Source organism: Octopus sinensis, linkage group LG18 (genome assembly GCF_006345805.1).
Source record: "Octopus sinensis linkage group LG18, ASM634580v1, whole genome shotgun sequence".
Taxonomy (NCBI): domain Eukaryota; kingdom Metazoa; phylum Mollusca; class Cephalopoda; order Octopoda; family Octopodidae; genus Octopus; species Octopus sinensis.
The window spans coordinates 15,199,534-15,216,276 of NC_043014.1; the positions used below are offsets into that span (position 1 = coordinate 15,199,534).

The 16,743-nt window shown below is 35.8% G+C and overlaps 1 protein-coding gene across 4 annotated transcripts in view; it reads right to left on the bottom strand.

The window, feature by feature from the left end:
* Positions 1 to 5,580: 5,580 nt before the first annotated feature.
* Positions 5,581 to 16,743, bottom strand: part of LOC115221191 (ataxin-1-like) — a 610,972-nt gene continuing 599,809 nt past the window's right edge. For 3 of the 4 annotated variants that reach the window (XM_029791340.2, XM_029791341.2, XM_029791339.2), the window contains 2 exons: positions 10,480 to 12,052; positions 5,581 to 7,154 (listed from right to left, as the gene is read on the bottom strand). In XM_029791340.2, the coding sequence (XP_029647200.1) occupies positions 6,540 to 7,154; positions 10,480 to 12,052 (2,188 nt within the window). In that variant the 3' untranslated portion in view covers positions 5,581 to 6,539. The remainder of the gene's footprint in view (positions 7,155 to 10,479; positions 12,053 to 16,743) is intronic. The other variant, XM_036510742.1, reaches the window with a different exon arrangement.

Below are 16,743 nucleotides of genomic sequence, written 5' to 3' on the forward strand. Positions count from 1 at the left end.
TCAAACTTTTTGTTGGAGCGGAACCCCAAGGAAACTGGCTCAAGGAACCCCTGCGCAATAACTTAATAGTTATATGCACACATATCTGCACAGGAGAATTAAAAATTACTGCCAATTTTAGCAGTTTTGTAACTTCTTGCAGAACCCCTGAACTGTACTGGCAGAACCCTAAGGTTCCGCGGAACCCTGGTTGAAAACCACTGTTCTAAATATATACAAACACACACAATACTCAACTGGTACTTATTTTATTGACTCTGAAAGGACGAAAGTCAACCTCAGTGGAATTTTAACTCAGAATGTAAAGACATGAAATACTCACCACCTTAATAGTAATAATAATAATAGTTAGGAACAGTAAGGATTCTAAGGAGGATGTTGGCCATTGGATATAGCTCGCTTTTTTGGTATAGTGTTGGTATAACATCTGCCAGAGCAAAAGTGCCACTGAAAATAATAATAATAATGTAGGTGCCCTAGGTATGATATAAAAAAAAATAAAAATAATAAAAAGGGGGATGCCAGAAACTTCTAGATAACATCCCAGGAGAACCATGTCTCAGAGAAATCCAGAAGATTGTGCTGACAAGTACTGCCCGCATGCTTAGAAAAACGCTATCAATTTAAATGTCTGGAGGTATTTCGCTACTGCCCCTGCCACTTACTCTCCCCAGGCTTTCAGTTATACCATAACGTCTCTTATCCTTCACTTGCCTTAGGGCACTGGGTATGTTTCAGGACATAATTGCAACAAACATTCAAATTAAAAGTAAATACCAACAATAATAATAATGTTTTTTGAATTGGGCTCAAGGCAGGTAATTCTGACTGATTGACTGGTTCCTTATTTTATCGAACATGGAGAGATGAAAGACAAAGTTGAAGTTAAATGATGATGATGATGATGATGATGATGAGGCATGTAAAGAATTGGAAGAAATACTGCAAGGTATTTTGTCAGATGCTCTAATGATTCTGTCAATCCACAGTTCTTTAATTTCTAAAATGGGAGCAAGGCTAGAAACTGAGGGGAATGGGGTGGGGGTAGATAAATGGATGCAATCCACCACACACACACACCCTGTATTTAAGTAGTATTTAATACTTTTTTTTTTTTTTTATCAGGCCTGGAAAGATGAATGAAAGAAAAGGAGTTGAGACATTGGCAGGAATTGAAACTGAGAAAGTGAAGAGCAATAACAAGAGCAACAATAATGAAAATCAGAGAAAGAAAGAGAGAGAAAATATGTTAAACTGAAAAAGAAAGAAAGAAAGAAAAAAACAACAGATGAAACACGAGAGGATGTCCTTTTATGTCGGGCAATGTTGACAGAGGGGACAGAGCAGGAGTTGGGTAAGAAACGGTTTGGTATGGCTGCTTTGGCACTGCCTGTTTGGTCTTGCTGATTTGACGCTTATGTAACACCAGACATTGTAGTGTTTTTCTCGTCCTCTCTCTGTTTATGTACATGAGCATTATTTTTTCTTTATGTGAATGAAGAGAGAGAAAGTGTTTCTATCTCTCTCTCTCTCTTTCTGTGTGTGTGTGTTTGCCTCCAGTGCCGAAAAGTACTGCGGCCAAAACCAAGGCTAAATGTCTCATCAGCCGGACCAAAATGTTCAGCGTCCAAAGAGCAGCAATGCAATCGTCTCATTCCGAGCAAGGGACAGGCTTTAAGCAATAAAGTATATGGGTTCTAGTGAAACGAGGAACACAAGTGGTGGGTTTAAGAGATGCAACAGTGACAATGGAAGAAGTTAAAAGAAGGAGAGGGATCGTAAGGGGAGATAAATGGGAAGGAGACCACAATATCTAAATCAGCAAAGGTTTCGTTACCATAAAAACTAATTACTCAGTTTTCTTTGTTGTTTTCCTTCTTCTTTATTTTCTCTTAAATAATTTAATCCATTGTTTTTCTCCAAAAGTAGATCCAGTCTTGAAATATCCCCCAAACATGTAATTCCTCCATTCCTGTGTGCTTCTACATTAAATATGCTTCTGGCTTGTATGTGTAGACACAACTATATACATACATATATATATACATACACACACACACACACATATATACACATACATAAATATATATACACACACACACATATAAAGTTAACAATGTGTTATACAAACAATAGACACAGCCTGGAAACAGGACTCAATACAAGAGCAGATTCTAAAAAAGTGGTAGAGTTTGAATCAGCCATACATTTGATGACACTTCAAAGTTACTGTCAGTAATATAGATATATGTATGTATATATGTAGACAAACCAAATATTTTGAGAGCATTTAATGTGTATATTTTGAAATGTATTAACTGAAGAAGATTATGTGTAAGGGGATGTATTTCCTATTGTATGTTACGCAAAATCTGAAACATGCGTATTAAATGCTTTTGAGATAAGAGGATAGTTGTCCAAAGGTCACAGAAAAACACAACTCTTAGAAAAGAAATTGAGAAGTTATGCTTTTGTATTGTCTGGCTATATATATTACTACTTATGGCATATTAGTGGACAGAATGTTATTTAGTTTTGTGCAGACTATTGCATTTGGCAATACCAACAAGATTGATATTGCCAAGAGCAACCATCACCAACATAGTGACTTGTTGTATACCATAACCAGCAATATAGTACTCAAAAGAATAAAAGTATACATATATATATATATATATACACACGTCTTATTTATTATTTTGCACATTACTTAATCATCGTTATATGTTTTATCTTACATTTAATCTTTCTATAATATGTAATTTTCTAGATGGTATAATTTAATTTTTCATTATTGAATTGATTAAAGGTGGGTTTTTTTCTAATTTATATATATATATATATTTTGTGAAATTTGATTTAATATTTCTAAATTGAATTTTTCCCTGTAAGTTTGGAATAATATTCCCTCATATTATTATTACTACTATTATTATTATTATATACATATATAATTTGCTTACATATTGCGATACTATATAGATTTGGTAATCTATAGCCTGAAACAGGAATTGCTGAAGTGGTATCTTGTTATTAGGCAGGTGTGAGTAATGCATGTATTTGTATGTGTGCATGTGTGTATAAGTTGCTTACAAATATATCTATGTATTGCAGTTAAGATTCTAAGTGAATCTGTGTATCTGGCCTATGCTATACACATAATTTTCAATGGATATTATTCTGCTCTGCCCAACTGTATTGAGTACTATTTTTTTTCCACATCATTGCATTTCATACTTGCTATTATCCCATACATATACATACACATATACATTCAACACACAGACATATGTATATGTATAAAATTCATCAGTAAAATATGACAAGATTTCTTTACTGTCATCACAAAATAACTTTAAAAAAACACAAACAAAAACCAATAGAAAGTCAATGGATGAAACTAGACAAAGTAGTGTGCGTAAATAGTTATCATAATAGAGAAGGTTGGCTTCCTTTGCCATAGTCTCCTTGTTTACTTTTAAGTGGAGAAATGATGAAGAAAAGGTAATTGTTATTATCAATATCATTATTATTATTATAATCATCATCGTCGATAATCCACATGAGATTGTTTTTGTTTTGTAAAAATTCTTTTAATCAGAAAAAATAAAATTTATATATATATCTGTCTATACATGTGTATATATATATATATGTATGTGTGTATATGTATATTTATATAGACATGTGTGTGTGTGTATGTGAATACATACACACTCATACACATGTATATATACGTATATATATATATATATACATATATAGATATCATCATCATCAATGTGTGTATGTATATGTGTGTATATATATATATATATATATATATATATATAGACACAAACATACATACATACATACATACATACATACATAAAATCATCAGATTCAAATAAATAAATGCAGTCTACTGTTTGTGTATCCAAAAACGCACACACAGACACACACACATATATAGACTGATTTTTGTCTTCCACTGGTTTGCAAGATGCCTGATGAAATGTGGGGTGGTTTAGCATGTAAAATAATGATGTAATACATTGAGTGCAAGTAATTGCCACACTATTGAAACAAGTGTAGCATGAATTGAACTGTTGAATATGTATTCACCTTCATTTATTAAATACATGTATACACACACACACACAGACATACACACATATATGTATATACTCACACACATACAGATATATATAATTGTTTTTGTTAAAATGAAAACCTTTCTTCAGAAAAGGAAAACAAAGAAAAACAACAGGCAACATCCTAAATTCATTTTAGAGAAGTAAGAATTTCCTCTTCTAGAAAGTGACAGCATTTTCAGTAAAAGATTGTGCTTTAAATTATCCATCCAGGTTTTTAACCAATGAAAATTCATTAAAAAAAAAATGATCCCCATTAAAATTAAAGAGTGCAGACAAAAGCTGCTTTAGTGACCAGAATTGAGGAAAAAAATCACGGACAATTTTGGTTTCACCATTTTTCTTCCCCTTTGCCAGCTTTCAACATTTTACAATTTCAGTGGAAGGGAGAGAGGAAGAAGAATGGGATGTTGTGATGTTGATGCCTTTCTTCCACATCCTATCCCGCCTGCTGCTGTCTCAAACAAGGGTATTTTGCAATGTGAAGTGAGATGAGATGACGTGACGGTTTGAAACAGTGATGAAGAACACAAAATTATCTTGCTTCAACTTGACATTGACAAGCAAGAAACAACGAAATGGTTGCCATCATACTGCACACTTTGATTTTCTTTGTATTTTTTTTTTTTTTACTGGTAGCAGGAGTAGGGAATTTTAATGTGGGTAGTTGCAGCCCACCTCTTTCATTAATAATGCTTGCTACAAAATTCAAGCATTATTAATAAAAGAGTGGGGCAAACAAAACAAAATACTTTATTAAACTGGAAAACTCTTAAAAGATATCAATCTCTTTTTTTATGTGTGTATATACTATATATATATATATATATATATATTATATGCAGGTATGTATCAAGCTAGTTCATTGCCAATGATTTATAGGTAGGGAAATTCAAAACTAGAATTAACACTTTTTACTTTATTGTAATAACTAGGATGGCTGATAATGTCCTGTAATCCATATATATATATTTTCACACACATACATGCATATATATATGTGTGTGTGTATATATTTATATATATATATATATATATATATTATATATATATATATATATATATATATGTATATATATATACGCACGTATGTAGTGGTTACTAAAGTGACAGAAGGTGCTAGTAAGCACTAACATAGCTAGAAATAAGAGTCAAAACAACTGTTAGCCACATGAGAGCACTTTAGTGACCACTATACATGTTGCCTTTTGGTTCTAAATTGTGAATAGCCACCTTAATAATTTATATATATATATATAATATATATATATATATTTATATATATATATATATATATATATATATATATATATATATATATATAGAAAGAAAGAGAAATGAAGGAGAGAAAATGAGGGAGAGACAGCAGAGTCAGATAAAGATATGGAGATAAATTCTTTTAAAGGCAGGGTGAAGAAAAAGAGTTGTTTATATTTCTTTTTAATGTATTTATATTGGGCTTTTTTTTTCTTTGTGCTAAAAACCCCACCAAGAATGGGATAAAAGACTAAAAATTTTCAGAATATAGCAAAAAAAAAAAAAACATCTTTTAAAAGTATTACTGAATGTCCAAAATATATCCCAAATATGTCATCTCACATTTAAAAAAAAAAAAAATCCTGTCCTCCAATCAAGGGAGATAAATAGATAAACAGAGAGAGTGTTGTGGGAGAATTAACAATTTACATGGGGGGAGCAAAAAAAAAGCAAAAAAATACTTTCTTGTTTACTTTCTGATGAGAAAAATATAATCAACTTATCACTTGTTTTACTGTTTTTGTTTTTTGTTTTCTTTTGTTGCTTTTTTTTGTGTTTCTGTTTTTTTTTCACCTTTCAACAATATCATATCATTCATATTAATCCAAAAAACAACTTTAGTTGTAAAGCAATCCATGGTTTCAAAATTCATATACTGTATGCATATATATATATATTTATATATACGTGTATATATTTATATATTATATATCTATATCTATATATGTTATGTATATGATAGACAGCAATAAAACTTCATTAAATTTAACCAATTAACTTTGTTTAACACATTTGTCTTTTTTTTAAAAATTCCTTATTTGTAAATTAGCCATTTCTTCATCTTCCTCTTTCTTTAAACATCTGAGATTTTCCCTATGAAATCCATTCACCTTTCCATTTAGTCCACAGTTTTATTCCCTCTTTCTTTCGCTCTTTCTCTCTTCCTTTCTTTTCGTACCATTACCACATCTGCCCCCACCCCCACCCCCCTCTTGCATTCCATCTCTACCCCTTTATTAGACTAATCAATGGCAGCAGTAAATATCACCTCATCCTTCTACTGCATGTGCACTCACACATTCACACTACCACACACACACACACACATACATAGACAGACACACATGGATACATCCACAGAAATTCTCATTCATTTTTGGTGACATTGGCTTTACTGTCTTCAGCAACATTGGAAGCCGATTTGTCGAACTCAGCAGTCGGGTCAACTTTTATATTGTCCGGAGCTGACCAACGCCTTTTGCGTACCTGTTGAACTCCTAAGCCATTACCATTATTGCTAGTGTTGGTAGCAGTGCTATTTTTATTGCTACTAATGTCTTCTGGGGCTAAATTTGTCTGAGTCTCAGTACTGTGTGTTGTAGTTTGTTTATGACCGAAGCTCATAGCTGCTGGAGGGCTGCAGTGCCGACTTAAATAAGATGATTGGTTTTGTTGGCAATTAGACACTGGGGATGATGTTGATTTTGTGGATAGAATTGTATTCATAGTAGAAGTAGTACTAGCAGTTCGGAAGTTGGAGTGGGCCTCTCCGTCGATTTTGGTCCCCTTAAAGCTCTGCTGGTATTGGGGATGGATCATATCTCTGGGCGCTTCTTTGTGTGTCAAAGATATGCAGACATCCCCAACTGATAACTTGTGGCAGTCAAGTCCATAGCGCTTTATCGTTCGTTGGGGACAACATGATGACCATCCTTTGCCAAAAACAAAGAAAGGATGTTCCAGGGTGGCTTCCACAGTCACCTGATGAAGAAGAAAAAAAGTATTAATATTTACAAGAATAATTAATTATCAATTATTAATTAATTAACATCAACATAAAAGTATTAAACAAACGTTTGCCTGAATCTTTGAGACAAAGAACTACCATTCTATTATACAGTAAATGCTGTAAAATGGTTGGCATTAGAAAGGGCTTCCAACCTAAGAACCCATGTCAGAGCAGGCACTAGAACACACAGCTGTCGTTGGGCCCATCAAATTCTATTCAAACCTTCCGACCATGTCAGCATGGAACATGGACGTTAAATGATGATGATGATGATGATACACCTATATTTATAGACTAGTGTCGGAATCTTGGTTTTCTTCATCACAGCATTTTGGTCATTGTACCCTGTGGCCATCTTTAGGTGCCAGCCTTGTTTAGTAACATTCTTGGGATCCTGGAATTTGGAACCAAACCTTGCATTAAATCTGCAGAATAGATTGCTCTTGTTTCACCATGTAATATACTGAGCCAAAATTTGAAACCGTCACCATTATTGAAACACGTGTTGCATGAACAGAACTATTGAATACATATTTGTATTCATTTACTAAATACATGTATGCATACATATATATACACAAACAGTATTGCAGCTGATTTATTTGACTAAACTCTTCAAGGTGGTGCCCCAGCATGGCCACAGTCCAATGACTGATGGAAACAAGTGAAAGAGAAAAGACAGACAGTTCTTATGGATTTAATGAAATACCTCGGCAAGAATAAAGAGTGATGAAACAAAAACCACAAACATTTTAATCATAATGATAACAACAACAACAACAATAATGATAATAATAGTACTTTCTGCTGTAGGCACAAGGCCTGAAATTTGTGGGGAGGGGACTAGTCGATTACATCAACCCCAGTGTTTCACTAGTATTTAATTTATCGACCTCGAAAGGATGAAAGGCAAAGTTGACCTTGGTGGAATTTGAACTCAGAATTTGAAGACAGACAAAATACTGCCAAGCATTTGGCCAGGCATGCTAACAATTCTGCCAGCTTGCTACCTTCAACAACAACAACAATAATAATAATAATAATAATACCAATAATCCGTTCTACTGTAGACACAAGGCCTGAAACTTGGGGAATAGGGATTGTCGATTACGTTGGTCCCAATATTCAACTAGTGCTTAATTTAGTGACACCAAAAGGATGAAAAGCAAAGTCAACCTCAATGGAATTTGAACTCAGAACATAAAAACGAACAACATACCACTAAGCATTTTGCCTGGCTTGCTAACAATTCTACCAGCTCACCACCTTATTAATAATCATAATAATAGTATGCAGCATAGAAAATTTCAGGAAGAGGAAACATAGTCATTTATATCGCCTCCTTTAACCCTTTCATTACGAACCCGGCTGAAACCGGCACTGGCTCTGTAGTACAAATGTCTTGTTTCCATAAGTTTTGAATTAAAATCTTCCACCAAACCTTAGTCACAATTTATGTTCCTAACACTAGCTTAACGATAACTAAGTTATTTTACTAAATTCTTTCTTATATTTAAAATTAATTGACAGAAACACAGAGCATCTTGAAATAAATACAGTAACGAAAGGGTTAATGTGATTTGCACATCATTTAACTGACTGCAGAAGGATGGAAAGTAAAGTCCATCCCAAAGGTATCAGAATGCAAAACATAATGGGATGGAAAGTAATTTTTATCCATCTACTATTCTACTGATTTGGCCAGACCACTACAGTTTAAAGAAAAAATTACAGTAACAATAATTATGATTTAAACAACAATGAATAAATAAGTAAATACACACACACAGACACACTCACTAATAAATATTTATCAAGTATTAATTCATTTTAATTATTCATGATAAACTGCCAAATATTTCAATCAATTGAAGTCACTGGACATTGGAATCAGTTGACTGAAACATATGGCCATTTGTCATGAATCATAACATTGATTAACAAATAAATATTTCTCATAGGGTTTTTTTCCTTCTCTCACAAATGAGAATACTAAAAATGAATCTGGATGCTCTCAAAAATTAAGTAAAAAAAAAAAACCGGAAAATAATCCAGAATCCTTGTCTAGTATCCGATCGATCCCAAAATCTAATCAGTTCATGCCAGTCACAAGGCCAAACATTCCTGAAAGATTCATCTGAATCTATCCGGCGGTTCTTGGGATATCTTGCCCACGGTCTAACAAACATGACTAAAAGCAATACCGCTGCCTTTGCTAAGGTGGAGGTAATAATAATTGATATGAGATCCCCATGTCACACACATATGGTTGCATATGGTTGTGATGCACGCACCTGGTGTATTTTTATGAGACGGATAGTCATGATGGGTATATTGGACTTTGTATATTTGTACTCCAGTGTCACTTTGATGGCATGCACTGCTCCCTCACTCAATAATAATAATAATAATAATAATAATAATAATAATAATAATAATAATAATAATCCTCTCTACTATAGGCAGTACTCAACCCCAGTACTCGACTGATACTTATTTCATTGACCCTTAAAGGATGAGAGACAAAGTCGACTTCAGCAGAATTTGAACTTTGAATGTGAAGACAGACGAAATGCCACAAGGCATTTCACCCGGCACGCTAACGATTCTGTCAGCTCACCACCTTGATAATAATAATAACAATAATAATAGAGAAGATTGGAACAGAAAGTCCTGTAGAGCTTTTCTACAGAAAGTTTCCCTCTTTGGGACAGGAAAGATTATTAGAAGGGTTTTAAGCACTTAAAAGACAATTGAAACACCACTAAGCATTTCATCCAGCATGCTAACAATTCTGCCAGCTCACCGCCTTAATAATAATGATGATGATGATGGTGGTGGCGGCGGCAGGAGGGGGAGGATAATAATAATAATAATAATAATAATAATAATAATAATATCTTAAAAAGGATTGATGTAACTCTTCTTATTTTGAACTTGACAAAGACAGATGTACTGTTAAAATATCATTCATCTAATAAAATATCTTACAATCGAATCGCGTTCTTCGTCTTAATAATAATAATAATAATAATATATATATATATATATTTCTTTATTGCCCACAAGGGGCTAAACAAGGACAGACAAAGGGATTAAGTCGATTACATCGACCCCAGGGCAAAACTGGTACTTTATTTATCGACCCCGAAAGGACGAAAGGCAAAGTCAACCTCGGCAGACAGATGTACTGTTGAAACATTATACAACTAATAAAATATCTTACAATCGAATCGCGCTCTTTGTCTTGACTAATAATGATAATAACAATAATAATAATAATATGCATGATTATACCTGAACTTTATTTTCACCAACCAGGAAGCTGAGAATAGTGGTTCCAAGGTCCACATTTTCATCCGTACGAACCACTGTGCTGGAGTCTATTTTGAGGTCAGCACTGATCTCTGCACTGTGAATGAAATCGTTTGTCTGTAAATCTTCAACACGCTTCAGGTCACCATTGGCAAGCTGAATGATTGAACCCTTGATGAAATGCGGAGGATAGTGAAGGTGTGGTGTCATAGGGGCGTTAGGTATTCCAGGCGATGTCCTTGTGCCTTGTAGTTGCGGTTGATGATGTGGTTGGTGTTGCTGTTGTGGTTGTTGTTGTTGGTGTGGGTGTTGGTGTTGTCCAATTCCCATTTCACAGCCTGTCGATGCCATCTCACTGATCGACTTTGACCGTTTCGCCGGCGATATGGCTTCTGACTTATGATGATAAGTCTTTGCCCCAGCGGACAATACTTGCTCTGGCTCTACGACTGGAGATTCGTTGATTTGGATGTTGGGTGGCCGGGTGAGTATACGGTGTTTCAAACTACCCTCTTTGCCACTTGGTACCTTGTAACCCAAGTCCTTATTGAGATCTGTTTTGGGGGTGGTTGTAGTGTCCTTCAGTAAAGAACTGGTTTTATTCTGAGTCGATAAGGGAGATAACTGACGAGAGTGCAAGTGTTTCTGTTGTTGTTGTTGTTGTTGTTGCTGTTGTTGTTGTGATGAGGCTGAGTGAGACTTATCCTCTTTTGAAAGACTATGAGAAGGGGCAACTCCACGTGGCGAGTGACTGTAGCCGTCGACAGTCGCAGCCTCAGCGAGCGAATCCCTCATTTGTTCTTGTTTAGGAGAGTGTTGATGCATAAGAGCTGACTGGCTGGGCGAGTGTCCGAGGTTGCCGGCGGAGCTGGGAGAAGTGGTCGGAGTCGCATTCCGATGACTGGACAGTGGAGAGTATTGTGATATATGAGTTGGCATGAATGTGCGAGGTAGCTGCGATTGGCTGACATGCTGGGTGTGGCTGCCCATGCTGGCGAGGACAGCAGAGTAGGAGTCCAAGTGAGGGTAGTGACCAGCTGGTGACAACAGGCAACTAGGTGAGTAGCCTTGTGGGTATTGAGGGTAGAATGTATTGTAAGGTGACACAGCACCAGACGCTAGATGACCGGCTGGCTGTCCATGAATGCTATAAAGAGAGGAAAATGAAGCTAGTGAGCTATTGGCTGTCGTATAGAGAGAGTTACCGTATTGGCCAGCGTGATAAATCCTTGGAGCTGGATCAGCAACAGTTGGAGAAGGCCGAAATAAGCTGCCAATAGACGATTGGCTGCTGTTAAGAACCGATTGCATCTCCAGACCAGGCTGTGTAGCTGTGCGCACGGTATGCAAGCTTTCTGCAGCTTGGACAATAGTTGGAGCAGTGTAGCCGGGGAGAAGGCTGCTGTGAACAGGACGAAGGGGTAAAGAGGGTGCTACACTTTGAGTCGATCCATCGCCAGTGCTGGTGTTTGGGAAGCAAGAGAAAGGACGTGGAGCTGTTACTGAACTACTTTGAAGAGGAACAGGAACTCTACCATTCTGTCCACAGCCATTTCTGGAAAGAAAAAAAGACAAGAGGAAAAGATATTTTAAAAGAGGGAATATTTAAAAAAAAACAAGAATATTTGCTGTTACCATACAAACAAAATATAAAATAATTCTTTTAATAAACAAAAATAAACGTGATAAGAAGCTTGCTTCCCAATCACATGGTTCTGGGTTCAGTTCCATTGTGTGGCACCTTGTGCAATCACCTTGGGCCAATCAAAGCCGTGTGAATGGATTTGGTAGATGGAGGTGGCACGTAAAAAGCACCCACTACACTCACGGAGTGGTTGGCGTTAGGAAGGGCATCCAGCTGTAGAAACATTGCCAGATTAGACTGGAGCCTGGTGCAGCCTTCTGGCTTCCCAGAACCCCGGTCGAACCGTCCAACCCATGCTAGCATGGAGAACGGACGTTAAACGATGATGATGATGATGATGATGATGAAACTGAAAGAAGCTTGTCATATGTGTGTATGTGAGTTTGTCTCCCACCACTTGTTTGATAACTATATAGATATTATATTATTAAGAATAATAAAGAGTATGGAGACTTGTACATATACAAAATTTATTTGATAGATAGATAGATAGATAGATAGATAGATAGGTATAGATATATATATATAAGATATGAGGAGTTTTTGTCAGAGTGATTCAAACTAATAGGTATGCTACTAAAATTCTGGTTTTGATTTGAACTACTGTTGAACTGCCGACTATACCTACATACCTTCATATATATATATATATATAATATATATATATATATATATATATATGTATATATATATATATATATATATATATATATATATATATATATATATGTATATATATATATATATATATATATATATATATATATATATATATATATATATACACATACATACATACATATATATATACATACATACATATATATATACATATATATTATATATATAGATTTATTTATTTCTTCATTCATGTTCCTTTCTGTTGAAGAGTGTAGCCTCAAAATGTAATAGACTTTCTCACCTTCCCGACCATCAAATTAATACACCTGCTTGTTGTTTATACACCTGTCTTAGTCTTTTGTTTTCAGTAAATTTCAACTATATATATATTTATATATATATACACACACACACATATATATTTGTTAAAGAGACAACAAACAATGAAGGCAAGACAAACATCTCAAGTCATATATGTTATTATTATTAAAAAAATTTGAAGTTTTACAGCTGTTTCTGGGATATCTTGTCATTGGAAACAAACAGGGAAAATGTGAAAGGTATAGACAGCTGTAAAATTTTTAATTTTTCTAATAATAATAACATATATGAATTGAGATGTTTGTCTTGTCTTGGCATTTGTTGTCCCTTTTAACAAATATATATCCGCTGTATTGGAAATCTACAATGGTTTCATAACTTCTAACTCGGCTATGAGCTTGGAGCCCTGGTAATATGTTACAGCACTTACTCAAGTGTGCCTAGTCCTTTAGATCACCTGTGAACTAAACCCCCATATTTTGTATGTGTGTGTATATATATATATAGGTGCAGAAGTGGCTGTGTGGTAAGTAGCTTGCTTACCAACCACATGGTTCCGGGCTCAGTCCCATTGCGTGGCACCTTGTGTGGGCAAAGTGTCTTCTACTATAGCCTCAGGCCGACCAAAGCCTTGTGAGTGGATTTGGTAGACGGAAACTGAAAGAAGCCCATCATGTATATGTATATATATATGTGTCTGTGTGTCTGTTTCTCCCCCCCAACATTGCTTGACAACCAATGCTGGTGTGTTTACATCCCCGTAACTTAACAGTTCGGCAAAAGACACCGATAGAATAAGTACTAGGCTTACATTACAAAGAATAAGTCTTGGGGTTGATTTGCTCGACTAAAAGGCGGTGCTCCAGCACGGCCGCAGTCAAATGACTGAAACAAGTAAAAGAGTAAGAGTAATATATATATATAAATATCGCCTTACTAGCACTTGTGCTGGTGCCATGTGAAACATTCGAGCAAGGTCGTCGCCAGTGCCGGTGGACTGGCTCCTGTGCAGGTGGCATGTAAAAAGCACCATTTGGGCGTGGCCATTGCCAGAATCACCAAACTGGCACGTAAAAGCACCCACTACACTCTCGGAGTGGTTGGCGTTAGGAAGGGCATCCAGCTGTAGAAACTCTGCCAGATCAGATTGGAGGCTGGTTTGCCAGACCTCAGTCAAATCGTCCAACCCATGCTAGCCTGGAAAGCAGACGTTAAATGATGATGATGATATATACACACACACACACACATGTATATACACATATACATGTCTATATGTGTTGTGTGTGTTTTTGTCCCCTACTCCATTATCACTTGGCAATTGGTGTTGGCTTGTTAACATCTTCAGTGTGTGTTTGTGTATGTGTGCATGTTTGTACTTGTTACTGTCTCCTTGTCTTGACATGACTTGATAGCTGTAAACGAGTGTCACTGTCGTGTAAGCAGTGTCTTACATGTCCAATCTTTTATAGAAACATTACCTTACCTGTCTATGAAACAACAATTAATATTCCAAACCATTATGGAAACACTGTAGTTTACTTAAACTGTTATAGAAACCCTTCAAATGTTTTTTAACAGTGCAACTTGAAGTAGAAAAAGCTTTAAATAATATTGTGTAAGTGCTGGATTAAAAGCACCTTTGGACAGAAAAAGTCGAAGGCTGCCCGAGAAACTTGAGCCAAGATCTTCAGTAAACACAGCAGACATTCTACCATTTTACCAAAGCAATTCTTTTTTTGTCACCAGCAAGATTTCTATGTTGACATCATAAGGATTTAAAATCTTTGAGACATGTGAAATAATTCTTTGTTTTTTCAACAGTGGAACTCAAAGTAAGATAAAATTATAAATAATACCTTGTAAAATACGAGATGGTATCAAAACGTTCCCAGATTAGTTCTGTAGCATGCCAACAGATGGCAGTACACAGTTGTGTGCACAGTGAGAGCTAGTGGTGACCCTCACGAGGCAGTGTGCTGAGTAGCATTGTGAAATTTGTGTTTTTGTGATTCCTTGTATGCTGTATTTGGCAATTTTTGACATGGACAGGAAGTTTTGAACAAAGAACTACAGAGATATTGAGCATGCTTTGGCAAGCTTAAAGTGATGAGGCAATGGGTCGCAAGTGCTTCAAAAGCGGAAGAATGTCCCTCGAAGACTTACCATGAGTGTCACAAGTGGAAAAAATTCATCAGTTTGTGCATGTTCTTCATGATGACAATCCACTCTGTCACTGAGCCCTCCTCACTAGGGAGTTTCTCACTAAAAACAACATGGTATCGCTTCTGCACCCAGCCTATTCACCAGTTTTAGCAACTGAAGACTGCCATCTCTTCCACGAGATGTGAAAGCAGCTCAAAAGTAACCATCTTAATACCGTTGTCAAAATCCAAAGCAAATTACACAGAAGGCCCTGGATTCACTTACAGAAAACAACTTCCAGACCGGATTCCAAATGTGGGAGGATTGCTGGGACCAGTGTACTGGTGCACAAGATGACTATTTCAAAGGAGATGGTGTTAAAACTAAGGCGTAGGAGTAGCTGTGTGGTAAGTAGCTTGCTTACCAACCACATGGTTCCAGGTTCAGTCCCACTGCGTGACACCTTGGGCAAGTGTCTTCTACTAAAGCCTTGGGCTGACCAAAGTATGTGTGTGTGTATATGTTTGTGTGTCTGTGTTTGTCCCTCCAACATCGCTTGACAACTGACGGTGGTGTGTTTACGTCCCTGTAACTTAGCAGTTCAGCAAAAGTACCGATAGAATAAGTACTAGGCTTACAAAGAATAAGTCCTGGGGTCAATTTGGTCGACTAAAGGCGGTGCTTCAACATAGCCACAGTCAAATGACTGAAACCAGTAAAAGAATAAAGAGTAAATAAGTTAATTTTTTTAATTAAAACTTTTTTTTGGTATCACCTTGTATTGGGTTAAAAAAAACCTTTGAATAGAAATATTCAAATGATTGCTTACAGAAGATGTGGGTTCAAGTCCTATGGACAACTTTCAGCTTTTTTTATCCAAGGGGTTTTTAAACACAATATTTACATGCTATTATTTACACTTTATCTACTTCAAGCCCTCTCAAAAAAACTGTTTTGAAAAGGATCATCTCTTTGATACAGGGTCTCTACAAAAAGACTGTTTTGGAAAGGATAATTTCTAAGGAAACACTACAATTGTGTTGCTAAATTATTACGGAAACATTACAAATATTGATTTCAAATTTTAGCACAAGGCCTGCAATCAACCCCAGTGCTTGATTGGTTCTTATTTTACAACCCAGAAAGGATGAAAGGCAGACAACCTCAATGGAAATTACACTACAAATATTACAAGATATTACAAATCTGATTGACTGTTTTTTTACAAGGTGTTTCTATCACTTTAGTTCAGGCATGAGCAGCGTTTATCGAGAAACAGGCTGCATGAGACGTGGCTCATCATCAAACGAACTAATTCATGCTAATTTTTTGTTGGCATGCCATTTGGAGATTCCACCAGGACATAATTTTCCCAAGAGTGTTTTACATAACGATTAATGAGAAAGAGCATGGCTCAGTGGTTAGAGCGTGAAGCTTACGATCGCGTAGTTGTGAGTTTGATTCCCAGACCAGGCTGTGTGATGTGTTCTTGACCAAGACACTTTATTTTCATG